Source organism: Phascolarctos cinereus, unplaced genomic scaffold (genome assembly GCF_003287225.1).
Source record: "Phascolarctos cinereus isolate Bilbo 61053 unplaced genomic scaffold, phaCin_HiC Scaffold_5;HRSCAF=322, whole genome shotgun sequence".
NCBI lineage: Eukaryota > Metazoa > Chordata > Mammalia > Diprotodontia > Phascolarctidae > Phascolarctos > Phascolarctos cinereus.
The window spans coordinates 465864333-465880265 of NW_027555958.1; the positions used below are offsets into that span (position 1 = coordinate 465864333).

Genomic DNA, 15933 nt, shown 5'->3' on the forward strand with positions numbered 1-15933 from the left:
CGGGCAGAAGCAGGGCCAGGTCCCTCCCCTCCCCGAAGGCATCTAGCACAGGTGTGAGGCTGAGCCGTCCCGGGGCGCTCACACAGCGCAGTCGGGTCCCTGCGCCTCCAGGGTGGGTGGGGTGGGGGGTGCGGGGGACCGGGCCCGGCGGGCCAGGGAGGAGGCGGGGGCGGGGCGGGGCGGGGCGGGGCGGGCGGGCTCTCCCCTTCTCCTCCCCTTCCCCCCGCCCACGCCTGCCCGCGGCACCGCCTCCGCCCCGCCGCCGCCTTTCTTCCCTTCCCTTCCCTTCCGTTGCGCTGGGCTCCGGCCTCCTGGGCTCGGCCCCGCTCCTGCCCCCGCAGCCCCGCCGGGCCTCCCCGGCCCTCGAGCTCTCGGGCTCGGCCGCAGCCGAGAGGGACAGGGGCGATCGGGAGCCTCGGGAACATGGCGGCGGCCGGGCCGGAGCGCGAGGCGGCGGCGGCGGAGCCGAGGAGCCGGCGGCGGAGCCCGAGGAGCCGGGGCCGGTCCCCGCGGCGGCCCCGCAGCCCCCGCCCCGGGCTCCCCCGCCGGCCGAGGCGCCCGCGCAGCCCGAGCCCCGGGAGCCCCCGGAGCCCCCGGAGCCCCTGGAGGCCGGCGAGGTGGCGCGGAGGCTTCAGAGGACGCGGCGCGAGCTGAGCAACCGCAGGAAGGTGCTGCTGCGGAACCTGCCGCCCGACACGCACAGCCAGGTGAGCCCCCGCGAGCCGCCCCGCACGGCTGCCCGACGGCGGGCTCCGAGCGCGTGGCCTCGGCGCCCCCAGCCCCGCCGAGCCTCAGCTTGCTCCTCTGTGAAATGAAAGGGTCGGACTGGGGGGTGTCCGAGGTCCCTTGAGTGCTTAGATCTCCGATGCCATGAACTTGGGCGATCACTTCCCCCTCGGAGCCTCAGTTTCCTTATTTGTATGATGAGAGGATCTTACTAGATGGCCTCCGCTGTCCGTTGCGTCAAGTTCTATGATTCCATGAACTCGGACAAGGCGCTCCCCGGCCCCCCCCTCAGCCCCGCCCCCACCCCCAGCCTCAGTTTCCTCGTCTGTGAAATGTGAGCGTCCTGACTAGCTGGCCTCGCTGTTCCGTGAGTCTCTCGTGAACTTGGACCATCACTTCCACTTCGGAGCCTCAGTTACCTCATCTGTAAAATGAGGGGGGGGGGGACTTGGACTGAAATTATTTCTAATGACTTAATGACCCCTACCACTTGGGTACATAGCCTGGGGTCAGGAGAGAAGATTCAGGCTGGCAGGACAGTAGTGTCCTTGCGTTGTGCCCTAGAATCCATAGGCGAAAATCTCGAGAGCTGGAGAGAGCCTCCAGGTCAGCTGGTCCCGTTTGTAGGAGAGGAGAAGGGACTTGACCAAGGTCACTCATTTAGTAAACAAATGACAAAGTTGGGGTTGAAACTGGAGTGTAGTTCAGGGCTCTTGGTTTCCTTCCAGGGACCTCCAGGTCCCTTCCAGAGCTGTTCTAAAATAGTGCATTAGTCAGACAGCACTGCATTACCAGTCTGTGGTGAAAGCTCTCTTCCTGCTCTGACTGACCTCCTCCAGTCTAAGGACCATTCTGGGCTCACACTCTCTAGGTCACCTGGCACGCAGCTTCCAGGCTGATGTTTGTAAAGCCCAGGTAGCCACTCCCTTGGTCTGGAAACTTACTATTGCTAGGAAATTTGTTCCAGACATGAAGCCTTTATAATTTTTACCTCTTGTTTCTGGGCCTGTCCTCTGGAGACAAAGAAAACAATTTCAGAGTTATAGATATATAGCTGGAAGGAGAAAGGTGAATGGGAGGGAATAAATATTTGTTAAACAACTATGAAGTGCCAGGCACTGTGCTAAGCCCTTGCCAAATGGTATCTCATTTGATTCTCACAATAGCCCTTCAAGGTAGGTGGTGTTATTATCATCTCCATCTTGCAGTAGAGGAAACTGAAGCAGACAGTGGGTAAGTGACTTGACCAGGTAGCTGCTGAGTAAATGTAAATGTCTGAGGTTGGATTTGAACCCCGGTCTTCCTCTCTCCAAGGTCAGTGTTCTAGCAGCTTCAGAGGCTATATAGCCCAGCTTCTTCAGTTCACAGATTAGGAAGCTGAGGTCCCCAAGAGGTTACTGACTTGTCCAAGGTCACACTTGGCATTTAGGGCCTTTCACAGCCTGGCTCCAACTTACCTTTCCAGCTTTGTTGGCCCCCAAACCTGCCCCCCTTCCCTTTGCAGACTGCCTCCATCATGCCTGGCATGCTTGCCCTCTTCACCCCCACCTTCTAGAACCCAGCCTCCTCCAAGCCTTTTCTAAGAAGCCTTTCCTTGTCCTGTGTCCTAGATGTTACCTCAGTCCCCAGATGGTCGTGTACCCATCAGTCAGCTTTCCGTAATTTATCCTCCCCTCCCATCCCAGGCCCAATGTAATATACTTTTTGAAGGCTGAGATTGTTTGGTTTTTGTCTTTGAGCAACTAAGGAGGCAACCCCCAAACCAGGGAGACCTGGCTACAGCTCTGGGCAAGTCCCTCAACCTATATCAGTATGCAGAATTTCCTTCCTTTGGATTTCCTTTTACCAGCACCAGGCGCTGGACACTGGACTCTTTTCTTGTCCCAGCTGACTTGCACGGTGGTGGGTACATAGTAAGCACTTAAATGCTCATTGTGTTGGACTGGATCAGAAGAAAGATTAGGACTAGGAGCAAATGAGTGAGATGGGAATATAAGGAAACACTTCCTAATCATTGACTTAGACCCCTGTGCAGGTACTGAACCCTCCATCACTAACAGCTGAAGGAATTGAGGATATTTAGATTGGTAAAGAGAAGACGGGGCTGCGTGGGCAAAGAGTAGACAGTTAAGCAGTGTGGCCTGGCTGAAAGTCTCTCTTGCAGAACAGAGATGAAACTTGTTCTCCAAGGGATGGACCTAGGAGGAGGGGGAAGTTGTTAGAGGGGAAGATTTCAGCTTGATATGGGGGAAAAGAAAATCCTAACAAATGAGAGCTCCCAAAATGAGCTGGAATGGGGTTGGGATGGGGTTGGGATGGGATTAGATGAGATGGGAAGGAATGTGTTGAGATGGGATGGAATGGGGTGGGCCACTGATAGGAGATCTATAAGCAAAAGAAGTTGGCCCACCCCATGTTGGGGATGTTGTCAAGTCTGTAAGCATTTATTAAGTTACTCCTGTGTGCTGGGCATTGTATCATAGGAAAGATTCTTCTTTAGGGGTGGATTGGTTAATGCTACAAATTCACATTTTCTCTAGTGCTTCAAGGTTTGCCATGCACATGGCTCACAACATCTCTGTGACATTGGTCGTATCAGTATTATATATACCCATTTTACAGATGAGGGGAACTCAGTGAGGTTAAGGGACTCATCCAAAGTCGCAGAAGCTGTATCAGAGCTAGGTTCACACTGGGCCTTTCATGACTGCAGTGTAGAATTCTTTCCACAATAGTGCTCTCCCTCTGGGGTCCTTGCCAGTTCCTTGACGCGGCAGCTCTGGATTCTGTTGGTTCTATTGGAGGTCTGGGAACAAGGCTGGTGTTTGGTGAGAGTCACACATCTGAGGCCATTGGGAGGGGTGGTCTTTCTGGTGGAAGGGCTCCCAGACAAGTCGAGAGGCTGGAAGTGAAGGGAGGTGGGCTTCTAACCTCCACCTCCTTGTCACAAGGGTGGGAGCCTGTGACTTTGCTCTTTGATAGAAGTTGGGAGGGGTGGGGTAATTGATGATGATGATGATGATGACGATGATGACTAGAATTTCCGTGATGCGTTAAGGTTTGTGAAGCACTTTACAGTATTATCACATTGGATCCTTACAACAACCTTGGGAGGTAGGTGCTATTATTATCTCCATGTTACAGATGAGAAATCTGAGAGAGAAGATGATCACACATGCAGTAAGTGACACAATGTTCAGAACTCACAGGACCAGGTTTAAATCCAACCTCTGACACTGCCTGTGGGAAACTGGGGTTTCCCATCTATGAAATGAGGAGTTTGCACTGGACAGCTTCTTAGGTGCCTTCCTCCTCTAGATCAGGGCTCCTCTGATCCTCTGATTGGTCCCCACTGTGATTCCCAGGAGGGTTAGAGATTATGAGGGTGTTAATTTCAGATTAACCATATTAGTCATTAGCTGGCGCTGAGCCTGCTGTGCTGGCTGCCTTTAAAATAGGAAAGAGATACTCCAATAATAAGTGTGAGCTTGTGGGGAGGCTTTCTCCCCCAGGTGTGGGAATGGGTTTGCGCTGGTGACATCCACATCCATCCTCATTCTGCACACTTAACTGCTTCTCCCCTAACCAGAATCAGGGAAAAGGTCTGGGTTTGTAGTTTCTGGCCACCAGGCAGGACACAGCTAATGGGGAGTGTCTCTTCAGGCTTTAAAAAAAGGAAAGGAAACAAAACAAAATCCTTTTCCTCTAGAGTGAGTGTTCAGACCACAAGACCCCAAGGAAAGCAGCCTGTTACTGGGAAGCCATAGTCCCAGCCCCCCAGTGTAAGCCCATAGAAATGGGCATCACATGCAAAGACAGCTTTTTGGACAAAACCTTAATAATCCTTCCACCTTTCCTCTTTAGTTATTATCCTCCAGTGGTTTTTGAAAGACAGCAAGGTTTCCCAGTCCCTAGAGTGCTGTCCTTGGTGTTAGGAAGACCCGAGCTCAATTCTTCTCTAGACATTTGCTAGCTGTGTGACCCTGGGCAAGCCATTAATCTCTCTCAAGTCTCCATTTGCTCCTCTGGATGATAATAACACCTGTTGTTGTGAGGATGGGATGAGACAGCATACTGTAAAGCAAAGTGCTCTGGGCATATTCTGTTTTTAAAATAATTTTATTGATAGTTTTGGAAGTGATATTATTATTGATAAAGTCTAGCAAATCTGTGGCTACCTACACTACTTGTCTCTTGTTAAAAAAAATAATAACATTTCTTGCCAAATATCTTTAAAAAAACCCAAGGCCTTTAAGCTGCTTAGTATTTCAATTATACAGTAAAACCTCATTGAGAAGGGAAGGAGGTCAGTTTGAGGGATTTTTTAAAGAAAGCAGGTTTATTTCTTTAAGGCACCAGTCATTCCGAGGTATCTGACAGTGTTGCCTTAGTGAAGGCCCTTGGGGAATCTGTTATAATGAATAGATAAGTGCTCAGTGAATTCACACGGAAGGATTCCTAATTAGCATTTCACCATTGCATTTTTCCTTTGGTTCTAAGATCCCATGTTTATCTGAGAAAGAGAGTTGGTTAGATTGTGTACTGACGAATGCCAGCCCTGGCTCTGCACTTGTATCCACACTGGGCAACATGGCAGGCAGCGTTTGGCTCTAGGGCATCCTAGTGTGAATGCCCAAGCTAGGGAGCTCCCTGTACCATGGAAATAGAATGATCACACGTAAACAGTGGCTTTAACAGTCCTCAAAGCTACTTGAAAACTGCCTAATTGTGTCTGTAGGAGAAAAGAATTTCTCCTACAATCTTCCTTGCTTTCAGTATTAATTAGAACAGTTAATATGTTTTATCTGTGAAGAAAGGCTTTAAGGATCTGTCCAGCCTCGCCCCTGGAAATGGAAAGTTTAAGACTATTTACACTGTGTTCTCAGTGGAGCGATCTCTGTTTTTTAACTTCTTCCCCGGGGCTGGTAGAGCCCTGTATCCCGTGAACCCCTGTAGCATTAAGAGGGTAACCCCTAATTTAGCACTTAATTATCTTCTGTCTTTGGGTCTTTCTTGTTTTGTGTCTTTTTCTGATCTCTGAGATAGCAGTAATAAGCAGCATAATTCATTTTACATAATGACTTCCAGATCACTTTCCTGACAACAAGCCAGTGAATTAGGCAGGACAATTATCATTATCTCTGCTTTACAGATGAGGAAACAACTGGAGGTTTGGATGATTTAATTAAGCCAAGGTTCACTTCATAACCTAAAGTGTTCAGGGCGTTTGGGGAGGACTCGGTGAGCCACAGAGTTTAGGGCTGACTCAGTGTTGTCCTCTTGGAGCTGGTTGGCCAGTAAAGGGCTGTGATACTTACCCAACTAATTAGGTAGAATAATAAAGTGTGACTGAATGAATGAATGAAAGAAAGAAAAAGCTTTTATTAAGCATTTGATTTGTGGCAGGCACTGTAGACATGAGGAATACCGAGATAAAAGTCCCCGACCTTCAGGGAGCTTACATTCTAATAGGGGGAGACAATACACATGCAGAATAATATCTAATAAGTGCATAAGCTAGGGCACAAGCACAGTGTTGTGGGAGGTGGGGGAGGTATCTGGGAAGGCTTCTTTAAGGGAGGGGCATTTGAATTGGACTTTGAATAATTGTTCTGTCACTTACTGGATGACCTTGGGCAAGTCCCTTCACTCTGTGGGCCTCAGTTTCCCCATCTATAAATGAGGGGCTTGGTCTCGATGGCCTCTCAAACCCCTCTGAGCACCAGATCTATGAGCCTCCAAATTCCGAGGGGGGCTTAGGGAATATCAAAGGCACAAGGACCGGAGAGTTAATGCTGTTGCTTGGGGACAGTGACAGATCCCCTGACACTGGAGTATGAGCCATGTGGAGAGTCGTTCCTGCAGATATGTCATAGCATCCCGGACCTAGAGCTGGAAGGATGCTCCAAATCCCTGGTGCTCTCCACCTTTAGAATGTAAGCTCCCTAAGGGGAGGGATGGTTCCACTTCACTAGCCTTCAGCACAGTGCCTGGTCCGTGGCTGGTCAGTCGGTTGTTTTCCTTTGTTCTCAAAGAGGACCAAAAGGACTTTAAATGGAGAGTCCAATTCCTTCATTGTACAGACGAGGAAACTGAGGCTCGGGGAAGTCACATGACTTGCTAAGGTCACACAGGCAGTAACTGTCAGAAGCAGGATTTGAACTCGGGTCGCAGGAGCTGCTTGGGAACTCTGGAAGAAGAGTCGATTTAAGGGGGGAAAGGACGAGTTCTTTTGCCTCTTTTTTGTGTCCCCAGTGCTTAGTGCAGTGCCTGGTATGTAGTAGGCGCTTAATAAATGTTTATTGACTGACCGCCTCAATGACATCATAGGTCTGCCTGCCACCATTCCCCTATAGAAGGCACTGGAGAAGCAAAGACAAAACCCAGCAGTGATGGCCTCAAGAAGGTGACGTTATGCCTCAGCGGTCCCAGTGGAACATCTCGGTAGATGGGTCATGTGAGGCCAGGCCAGTGGAGATACAGTCTGGAGCTTGGAAGGATGGTGCTGTGGACAGTAACTGAGAACTTGGCAAGAGGGGAGGATTGGAGAAGGGAAAGACAGGAAAATAACGAGTTTGAGATGCCTACAGTGGGACCTATGCTTTAAAATGTCTAATTAGCAGGTGGATAGATAGGATTGGAGCTCAGGAGAGAAACTACAATTGGATTTATAAATCTGGGAATCATCTACATTGGATGATAATTGAACCCATGAGAGCTGATGAGGTTGTGGAGAGCATGTGTAGACTACACTGTAGAGAAAAAAGAGAAGAGGACCAGGACAGAGCCTTGGGGGATGCCCACAGTTAGTGGGTGTGACATGGATGTGACATGGAATCATCTAGGAGATTTAGGATTGAGAAGGCAGGTAGGAGGAGAGCCAGGAGAGAGGAGTGAGTCTACAAGAGGAAAGCAGAGATGGTGGCCGGCAGTGACAAATGCTACAGGGGAATAAAGAGAAGCACTGAGAAGAAACTCATTACATTTGGCATGTAGGAAACTGCTGGTTTAGGCAATTAGAGGTTGGTGGTGGTGGTGATGGTAGTGATGGTGGTGATGGTGATGGTGGTGGTGGTGATGGTGGTGGTCATGGTGGTCAGGTAGTGATCATGGTAATGGTGGTGATGATAGTGGTGATAGTGGTCATGGTGATGGTGGCAATGATAGTGGTGGTGGTGGTGGTCATGGTGATGGTGGTGGTGGTGGTGATGATGGTGGTGGTCATGGTGATGATGGTGATGATAGTGGTGATGGCAGTGGTCATGGTGATGGTGGTGATGATGGTGGTGGTAATGCTGGTGGTCATGGTGATGGTGGCGACGATAGTGGTGGTGGTGGTGGTCATGGTGATGGTGGTGGTGGTGGTGATGATGGTGGTGGTGGTTGTGGTGATGGTGGTGGTTGTCATGGTGGGCATTGATCTTTCGTTCTCAAAGAAGACCAGTAACATCACAAAGGAGATGTCTTGACTTGCTTGTGAACTGATTGGGGACATTTGAGAGAACTCTGTGGAAAAGATCGCTGGATGCCAGAGGAGGCAGTGAGGTGGCTAAAGTGTGAAATTGGAGTCAGGGAGACCTGAGTTTAAATCCACCCACAAACTCTTACTAGCTGTGTGACACAGAAAGTCATGCAACCTCTATCTGCCCAGGTTCCTCTTCTGCACGATGAGGCTCATAATAGCGCCTTCTTCTTGGGGTTGTTGTGAGGATCAAATGAGATAATATTTGTAAAGCTCTTTGCAAACTTAAAGCATTACGTAAATGATATTGTTACTGTTATCATAGGTTGATTTAAAAAAAACCCTTTGATATCATTTAGTTCGTGTGATGCAGATTTTCATATACTCTTGTCCCAAGTATTGTGTGTGTGTGTGTGTGTGTGTGTGTGTGTGTGTGTGTGTGTTTAAATTTTTCTTCTCTCTTTGTATAGAAGAAACATGCATCTAATAACATTGCTTGGAAAAAGTAATGAGATAAACCCGGGGAAACTGGGATTAGAATTTGTCTTTGGAGAGGCTGGTGAAGTATTCAGACCATTCTTCACAAGAAATTCCAAATGTTATCAGTTTCATCCTAAAGATCTTCTGTAAATTGATGTGTGTATTTATATGTATATGTATATATGCACACATGTGTATATACATATCTGTATATACACATGTGTGTATATAATAGATAATATTATAATATATAATATATATATATATGTATTGTATATATATATATATATGTATATATATGTATGTATGTATATTTAGCAAGGCAATCAGGGTTAAGTGACTTGCCAAGGTTCACACAGCTAGTAGGTGTCAAGTGTCTGAGGCCAGATATGAACAGAGATCCTCCTGACTCCAAGGCTGGTGTGCTATCCACTTCGCCACCTAGCTGCCCGAAATTGATGGATATTAAGATGGCAAATATTGTGAACTTTTGAATCCCAAAACTTGTGAATTGGAAGGTACCTTAGCAACTGTGTAGCGGAAACCCTCCCTGAAAGGAACCCCTACTAGAGCAGACCTGACCTAACAAATGAAGAGCTCCAGAACCCGGCTCCCTACCTCCCTTACTCCCAGGCTACCTTGTCCTTCACTACTTTGAATGTATTTGCGTTTCCTCACTTGATATTCATGCTCCCTTTATTTATATGACCTTGTCATCTCCTCCCTTAGAATGTTTGGGCTTTGCCAGTGGGGAGTATTTCTTTCGTTGTATTTATATCTCCAGATCGTAGCCTTGTGAGCGCTCAGCCCAGGGCAGATGCTTCAAAAATACCTGTTGATTGATTGGTTCAGTGACTGGACATCCCTCTCCATGGGTCTGTCTTTGCTCTCTGGCTTTACAAGGGCTGTTACGGGTAACTCGTCATTTCTGATCTTAAATGGCTGACTTGGGATCTTGACAATGCTGTGTGTTACATTGGAAGCATTAGATAGCATCAGAGTTTTCATGGATTGAGCTTCAAATGAAACAAAACATAATTTTTCTAAGGATCAAGGTATGTAATTTGTATTATGAAAGACAAATTGTTATTCTATTTACAAAGTAACAGATTGCAGAGGAGAAAAAATCCATACCCTACATCCTGCACTTTGTTTACGGAGCCAGAACTGGCTGGCAATGGTGGCTGTTTAAGCAGCTTTTACTGACAAGAGTAGGTAACATTCATATGGTGCTTTAAGGATTGTAAATCACTTTGCATACATTATCTCATTTGATTCTCACAACAACCCTGTGAGTCTGGTGCTATTATTATTTCCATTTTACAGAAGAGAAAACTGAGGGTCAGCCAAGTTACAAGATTTGTAGAGGGTCACACAGCCAGTAAGTGTCTGAGCTGGGGGAGGGGGGGTGTTGGGAGAGCAGGATTTGAAACCAGGGCTTTCTGACTCCAAGTTTCCTGCATTATCCATTATGCCATTCTGCCTTTGGATTCTAAAGTGTATCTAAATGGTAAGTTCTACACTTCACTTTGTCGACTGTAGTAAATGAGACCATTGAAAGAGTAATTAAGGAAGTTATTTTTTAAAAAAATTAATGCTATGTCTTTCCATCACCTTCATTCCCTAACCTATCTCTCCTTCCTACCGCCTTCCATCTCTTGGAACACAAACTGAAGCAGAAGGGGGAGGGGAGAGTTCAACATCAGTAGCCGACAGGTCAACCGAGTCTGATAGCCACGAGAGTCGTTAGAAGACAACGTTGAAAACACAGATTCCCTCTTTGAATATGAGCCCTTTGCTTCAGGGAATGTGCCTGTTCTGGGTTGTGTGCTTTGTGCTGGGGATTTCTTTGACCTCATTAGTCTGCCATGTGGGATTGTTAGTCAGTGAGCATTTACCCAGTACCTGGCATTGGCTTCAGGGGCCTTCCTCTGTATCTGGTGCCCAATACCCGGCACTTAGTGAGCACTTGGTAAATGCTAGTCTGCTGACAGACTGTGCCAAGTGTTGGGGGATACCAAGGAAGACAAAACCAGCCTTTGTCCCCAGGACCTCACCAAGTAACTGTACATGCAAGGTATCTTAAGAGGAAGGAGAGAGGAGCCTTGAGAAAAGCTTAGTCTGCATTTTCCTGAACAGATCCTAGATTTGACTGTGGAACATTCCCTCTCCTGACACCGATCAAAATCCCTCTCTTCCTTAGTAGGGCTAACTTTCTGGGGCTAAAGCAAAGTCCATCTTCTATAACACTGTAAGAAAAATGGAATGTCTTTTTTTCCCCAAGTACTGCCCATTTATGTTAGTAAATAAACAGGTATTAGTAAGAATGAGGTAAGAGTGTACATTATATTTGCATTGCATGAGGAAATCTTGAGTAGAAATGAGTTTTAGAAATATCATGAAAACAATTTCTTGGCATTGAAATGGGCTTTTAGAAACTTTTGATAAGATGCTTTCAATGCAATGGAAGAGCATTTGTTAAGCGCCTGCAGTCTGTCAGGCTCTGTCAATAGAAGGACAAAAACAAAGCAAAACAAACCAGTTCTTGCCCTCAAGGAACTTGCATTCTGTTTGCTGGCAGTGGGGTAGCAGAAAACCTATTAATAGAAAATTAAATGTAAAATTTCTCTGAAGTCTAACAGTGGCCACTGCCCATCCCATGAAGCCGGAGAAGGGACAGGCCACAGTTGTGGTTGTTGTTATTATTCTGTATTTGACAATCACCAACAGACATGAGCACTGCCATATAGAATGGAAGGAGAGGATTGTATGTGAAATTGTGAACCTTTGCTGTGGATGGCTTGAGTTTTTGAAAAGTAAAAACAAATTCAACATGCTAGTTTCAATGCTGTCCTGCTTGTCTTTGCCTCCCTCTGAACTTCCTTTTCTTATCTTCTATGTATTTAAGACATTAATTTTTTTAACTAAAAATTTCTTTTCTTCCATCTCACTATCTCTCTCCCATGGATAAAAAGAGAAAAAAACCAGAATCCTTAAAACAAATATGCATAGTTGAACAAAATAACTCCTAATTTAAAAAATTGTGAGATATATGTATATGTGTGTGTGTGTGTGTGTGTATAATACAATATATATATATATATATATATATATATATATATATATATAATATGTTTCAAGTTGTACCTTGAGCCTATCATCTCTCTGTCAGGAGATGGTTATTATGTTTCATGACAATTCTTTGGAATTATGATCGGTCATTTCCTTGATCAAAGTTCTTAAGTTTTCAAAGTCAGTGGTGTTTACAGTGTTGTTATTTTGCATACGTCATTCTCCTGGTTCAGCTCACTTTTCTGGGCATCAGTTCATCCAGTCATCCCAAGTTTTTCTGAGACTTTCCATTTCATCATTTCTTGTGGCACAAGAGTATTCCGTTATATCATATTTTGATCACCCATCTCTCATTTGATGGCACTCTTTTCTATCTTTTTGGCATTGCTATCACTAGACTCTCTTCTTCACCACTCCAATTCTGTCCTCCCACCTTAAAAACTTCTCCTTGTAACATATATGCATAAATAAACCAAACGTGTCCAGTGTCTCAGAATGTATATTTCATTCTGCACCACTGTTCCGTCATCTTTCTGTCAAAAGGTAAGAAGCATGTTTCATCTTCAGCCCTCTGAGGTTATGGTCGGTCATTGCCTTCATACTGAAGAACTAGAGTACTAAGGAACTCTTTTCTTTAGTATTTTGAAGTTGTTTTTCAGTACTCTGTTGTAGTCCTTGTAGATGTTGTTCTCCCAGTTTTACCCACTTCCTTCTACATCAGTTCATACAAGTTTTTCCAGGTATCTCTGATTCTGTCCCATTCCTCATTTCTTACAGCAGTAATATTCTGTTAAACTCATATAACCAAATTTGCTTAGCAAATTCCACATGGGATGGGCACTTTCTTAGTTTCAGTTGCTTTGCTATTAAAAAAGAAAAGTGCTTTTATGGATATTTTTACATATCTGGGTCTTTGGGGGTAGGTCATTGTTACAGAAATGTTTTGTCAGAAGATCGAATAAGCAAATATATACTGGAGTGTGGCTGGGGGGCATCAGAACAGACTTACTGTAGAAGACAGCACTTGAGCTGAGCTTTGAAAGAAGCTAGTGATGCTGTGCAGTGGACCTGGGAGCGGAGTGTGTGTATTTGAGCCTTGGGAGACAGCTTGTGCACAGACCAAGGGATGGAAGATTGACACTCATCTATGTAATGGCAGGCAGGCCAGGCTGGAAAAGAAACACCTATGTGGTTTTCATTTCAGTTATTTTTAAAGCTGAAAGAGGTAGTAAAATTATGTCAACTAATTATAGTATTTAAGAAAATTATATAATTACAGGAAGACACAGCTATGCCATGCATATGAGAAGGCATGGATAGGATGAGGGAGTACTCACACTACTGAAATCCTAAGTGTATTGCAGCATATACTATCCACCAAAATGAAGGGCTGACTTTGCACAGATAATTGTGGCGGGCACTAGGAGAAAGTAAGTTACACTCTTTGCCCTCCAGGAGTTTACCATCTAGTAGGTGAGCTCATAATTTTCATGACAAAAGTTGGGCCATTTTCCACTGATAATACCTCCATATCTCCATAGGAAGAAAAATAATTCTTTTGAATTATTTGAATTGATTGAATTATTTGAATTTGAATTGAATTGAATCTTTTTGATCCCAACACAGTATTTTAGCTCACATTTATACAGAACTTTAAGATTTACAAAACATATTCCTCACAAGTAGGCATTGTATTGTTATGTCCATATTAGAGATGAGGAAACTAAGTCTCACACAAGTGAAGTAATTTGCCCTTTGTCCTGTACTCTGTCAGTATTGAAACTGATTGCACACATTTCTCCTCTCTCTCTTCCAGTGCTCCATCATTTCTTCTCATGACATTCTTGAAAAAGCCTTAATTGGCCACTTATTTGTCTTTAATTTTTGTTTTTATTCCTTTTGACAAAATGGCTGTATTAGGGGCAGGAGAAACAGGAGGTGTTAAAGAGGGGGCACAAGACTGAGTCGCATCACTGAGTAGGAGGAGTAGAATCCCCAGTTCTTTGTTAGGGTGCCCAGTGTGTTGGAAACCTTCATTACTGAATTATGAATTAGGGTTTCCTGTATTATGAGTGTAATACAATGACATTTCCAGCATCTCTTCTAAAGCTGTACTTCGATGGAGCTCCTGGATCTCACAGATGAATGAGCACTGTTTGTAATGACATACATTGAGATTCAGACTTCAAGGCTGTCCTTCTTAACGCTTGTCTCTTTGGCCGTAGCCTTATAGGATTCACCTCCACCCAAAGGACGACATAGGATATTGCCTTTGGAACTCCAGTGCTTTGCACAGTTCTTTATTCATTTTTGGTCTGGACTTGGAATTTCATCCACATGGAAAGTCCTGTCACCGATGCCCATTGGCAACTTGTCTGTCACTCAGTCTTCTAAGACTGGCTTGGTGGGAGATAAGAGATTAGGTGACTTGCTAGTAATCTCAGTGCAAATATGTGTCTGACCTAGGGCTTGAAACCTGATATTCCTGTATCCAAAGCCAACCTTTTGTCCACTATACCACATTGCCCACTGTGCCTTGTATGTAGTAGGCACTTAGCAAAATAGCTTGTTGAATTAAGTTGAACTGATTAGAAAAAAGAAATAAAAATATTCCACTCAATGGTAATTGGTGTTGTCTTGGAGAGGACAGAATATCATATTAGACATAAAAGAGGAAGTTATTGTTCTGAAACCAGGCTTGTGCAAAGAGGCAAATATAGGCTTGAAGCAGGAAGAGCTTCCTAATAATTTAACATCTCATTAAGTGGAATGGGTTGCTTCATGAAGTAATGAGTTTCTTCTTACAGGAGAACTTCAGATGAACCCTGGATGACCACTTGTCACTGATGTCCTAGAGAGGGTTTTTATGTAGGCCTAAATTAAACTAAATGCCTTCTTAGAGCCTTTCTAACTCTGCTGGTGTATGATTCCTGGGTCTTTACTAGATGCTTCATTGATATCTAATTAGTAGAAACCCTTTTGTTTTAAATGGCTTTCTTAAAATCACAGTTTCTTTTATCTACACTTTGATGTTAATATTAATCAGTTTATTCTTGTATTGTATCCCCTGCAACTGAAATTTATAAGAGGATTCCCTAACTTAATGATTCTTTGATGGCAAATGGAAGGTCTTACTTTTCAACATAATAAGCTTTCCCCTTTGAAAGGATTGATAGGAGGATTGATTGACCCTGGACCTGGAATTGCATTATTAAGGGAACCCTTGAGGGAGGTGATTATCTCCACTAATGTTGGCTGAGACCTTCTCTGCAACAGAAAAGCTTGGAGATCTTGGAGCCTGGAACTCTGAGAGAGGGATTACATGATGTGCCCAGGGCCATAGCCAGGTCTTCTTAGCTCTGGGGCTGCCTCTCTTTACATTATTTATATATGTGTGATATAAAATGTCACTTGCCAACACAAAGGTTATATTGTAGTAAGAGCTTCTCAAAATGGATTCTCTGGTCCTGTAATTTCATCCATGTGGGGAAGTGTTTGAGTGAAAACCACCTCCATTGATGCAGATAAGCAGTTTATTTGTAACATGGCCTTAGAGAGTTGCCCCAGGATGCTGAGATGTTAAGGGACTGTCCCTGGTTCTACGGGCAGTTATGTGTCAGAGGCGAGCGACTTTCAGCCTAGGTCTTCCTGTTTCCAAGGACCATCTGCTTTTCCTCATCTGGCTTGCCCAATAGTTCTGTCACTTGAAGAGATTGTTCCTGACACATTGTCTTTGGGAAGAAGAGGACACAGCACTTTACACATGACAGGTGTTCAGTGACAATCTGTTGGTTTGCTAGGAAATTTAATCTTTGAATTTCTCATTGCCATAGATAGACATGGACCCTGTAGGGTTAGATTCTTTGTGATTTTTAGCTTGGAATTCCTCCTATAATTTGCCTAGGCTTTTTGTCTATCTAAGCTTTAAAAAATTCTGTCATATTTTCATTTACTGTCTTACTTCTCCTGTCCATCATCTATGTATATTCTAAAATACATGAAATGAACAGTTAAAGAATCTGGTACTGATGTCCATGACCTTCTACTAATGTTTTGTTATGGATAGAAAATGGCATTTTGTTCAGGGTCTGTTTTCTGGAATTGATGACTATTACACCATGTTGAAGGGGATAGTGATAAACCTTGATAGAAGGGGAAAATATTGAATTTTACTCAGCCCACATTGCTAATTC

At 44.8% G+C, this 15933-nt stretch overlaps 1 protein-coding gene across 1 annotated transcript in view; it reads left to right on the forward strand.

Annotated features, from left to right (window-relative positions):
- The first annotated feature begins 332 nt into the window (after nucleotides 1-332).
- RAVER2 (ribonucleoprotein, PTB binding 2) overlaps nucleotides 333-15933 on the forward strand; it is a 98959-nt gene continuing 83358 nt past the window's right edge. The window contains 2 exon segments of the mRNA XM_078156689.1: nucleotides 333-454; nucleotides 457-707. Coding sequence (XP_078012815.1) covers nucleotides 424-454; nucleotides 457-707 — 282 coding nt within the window. The 5' untranslated portion in view covers nucleotides 333-423.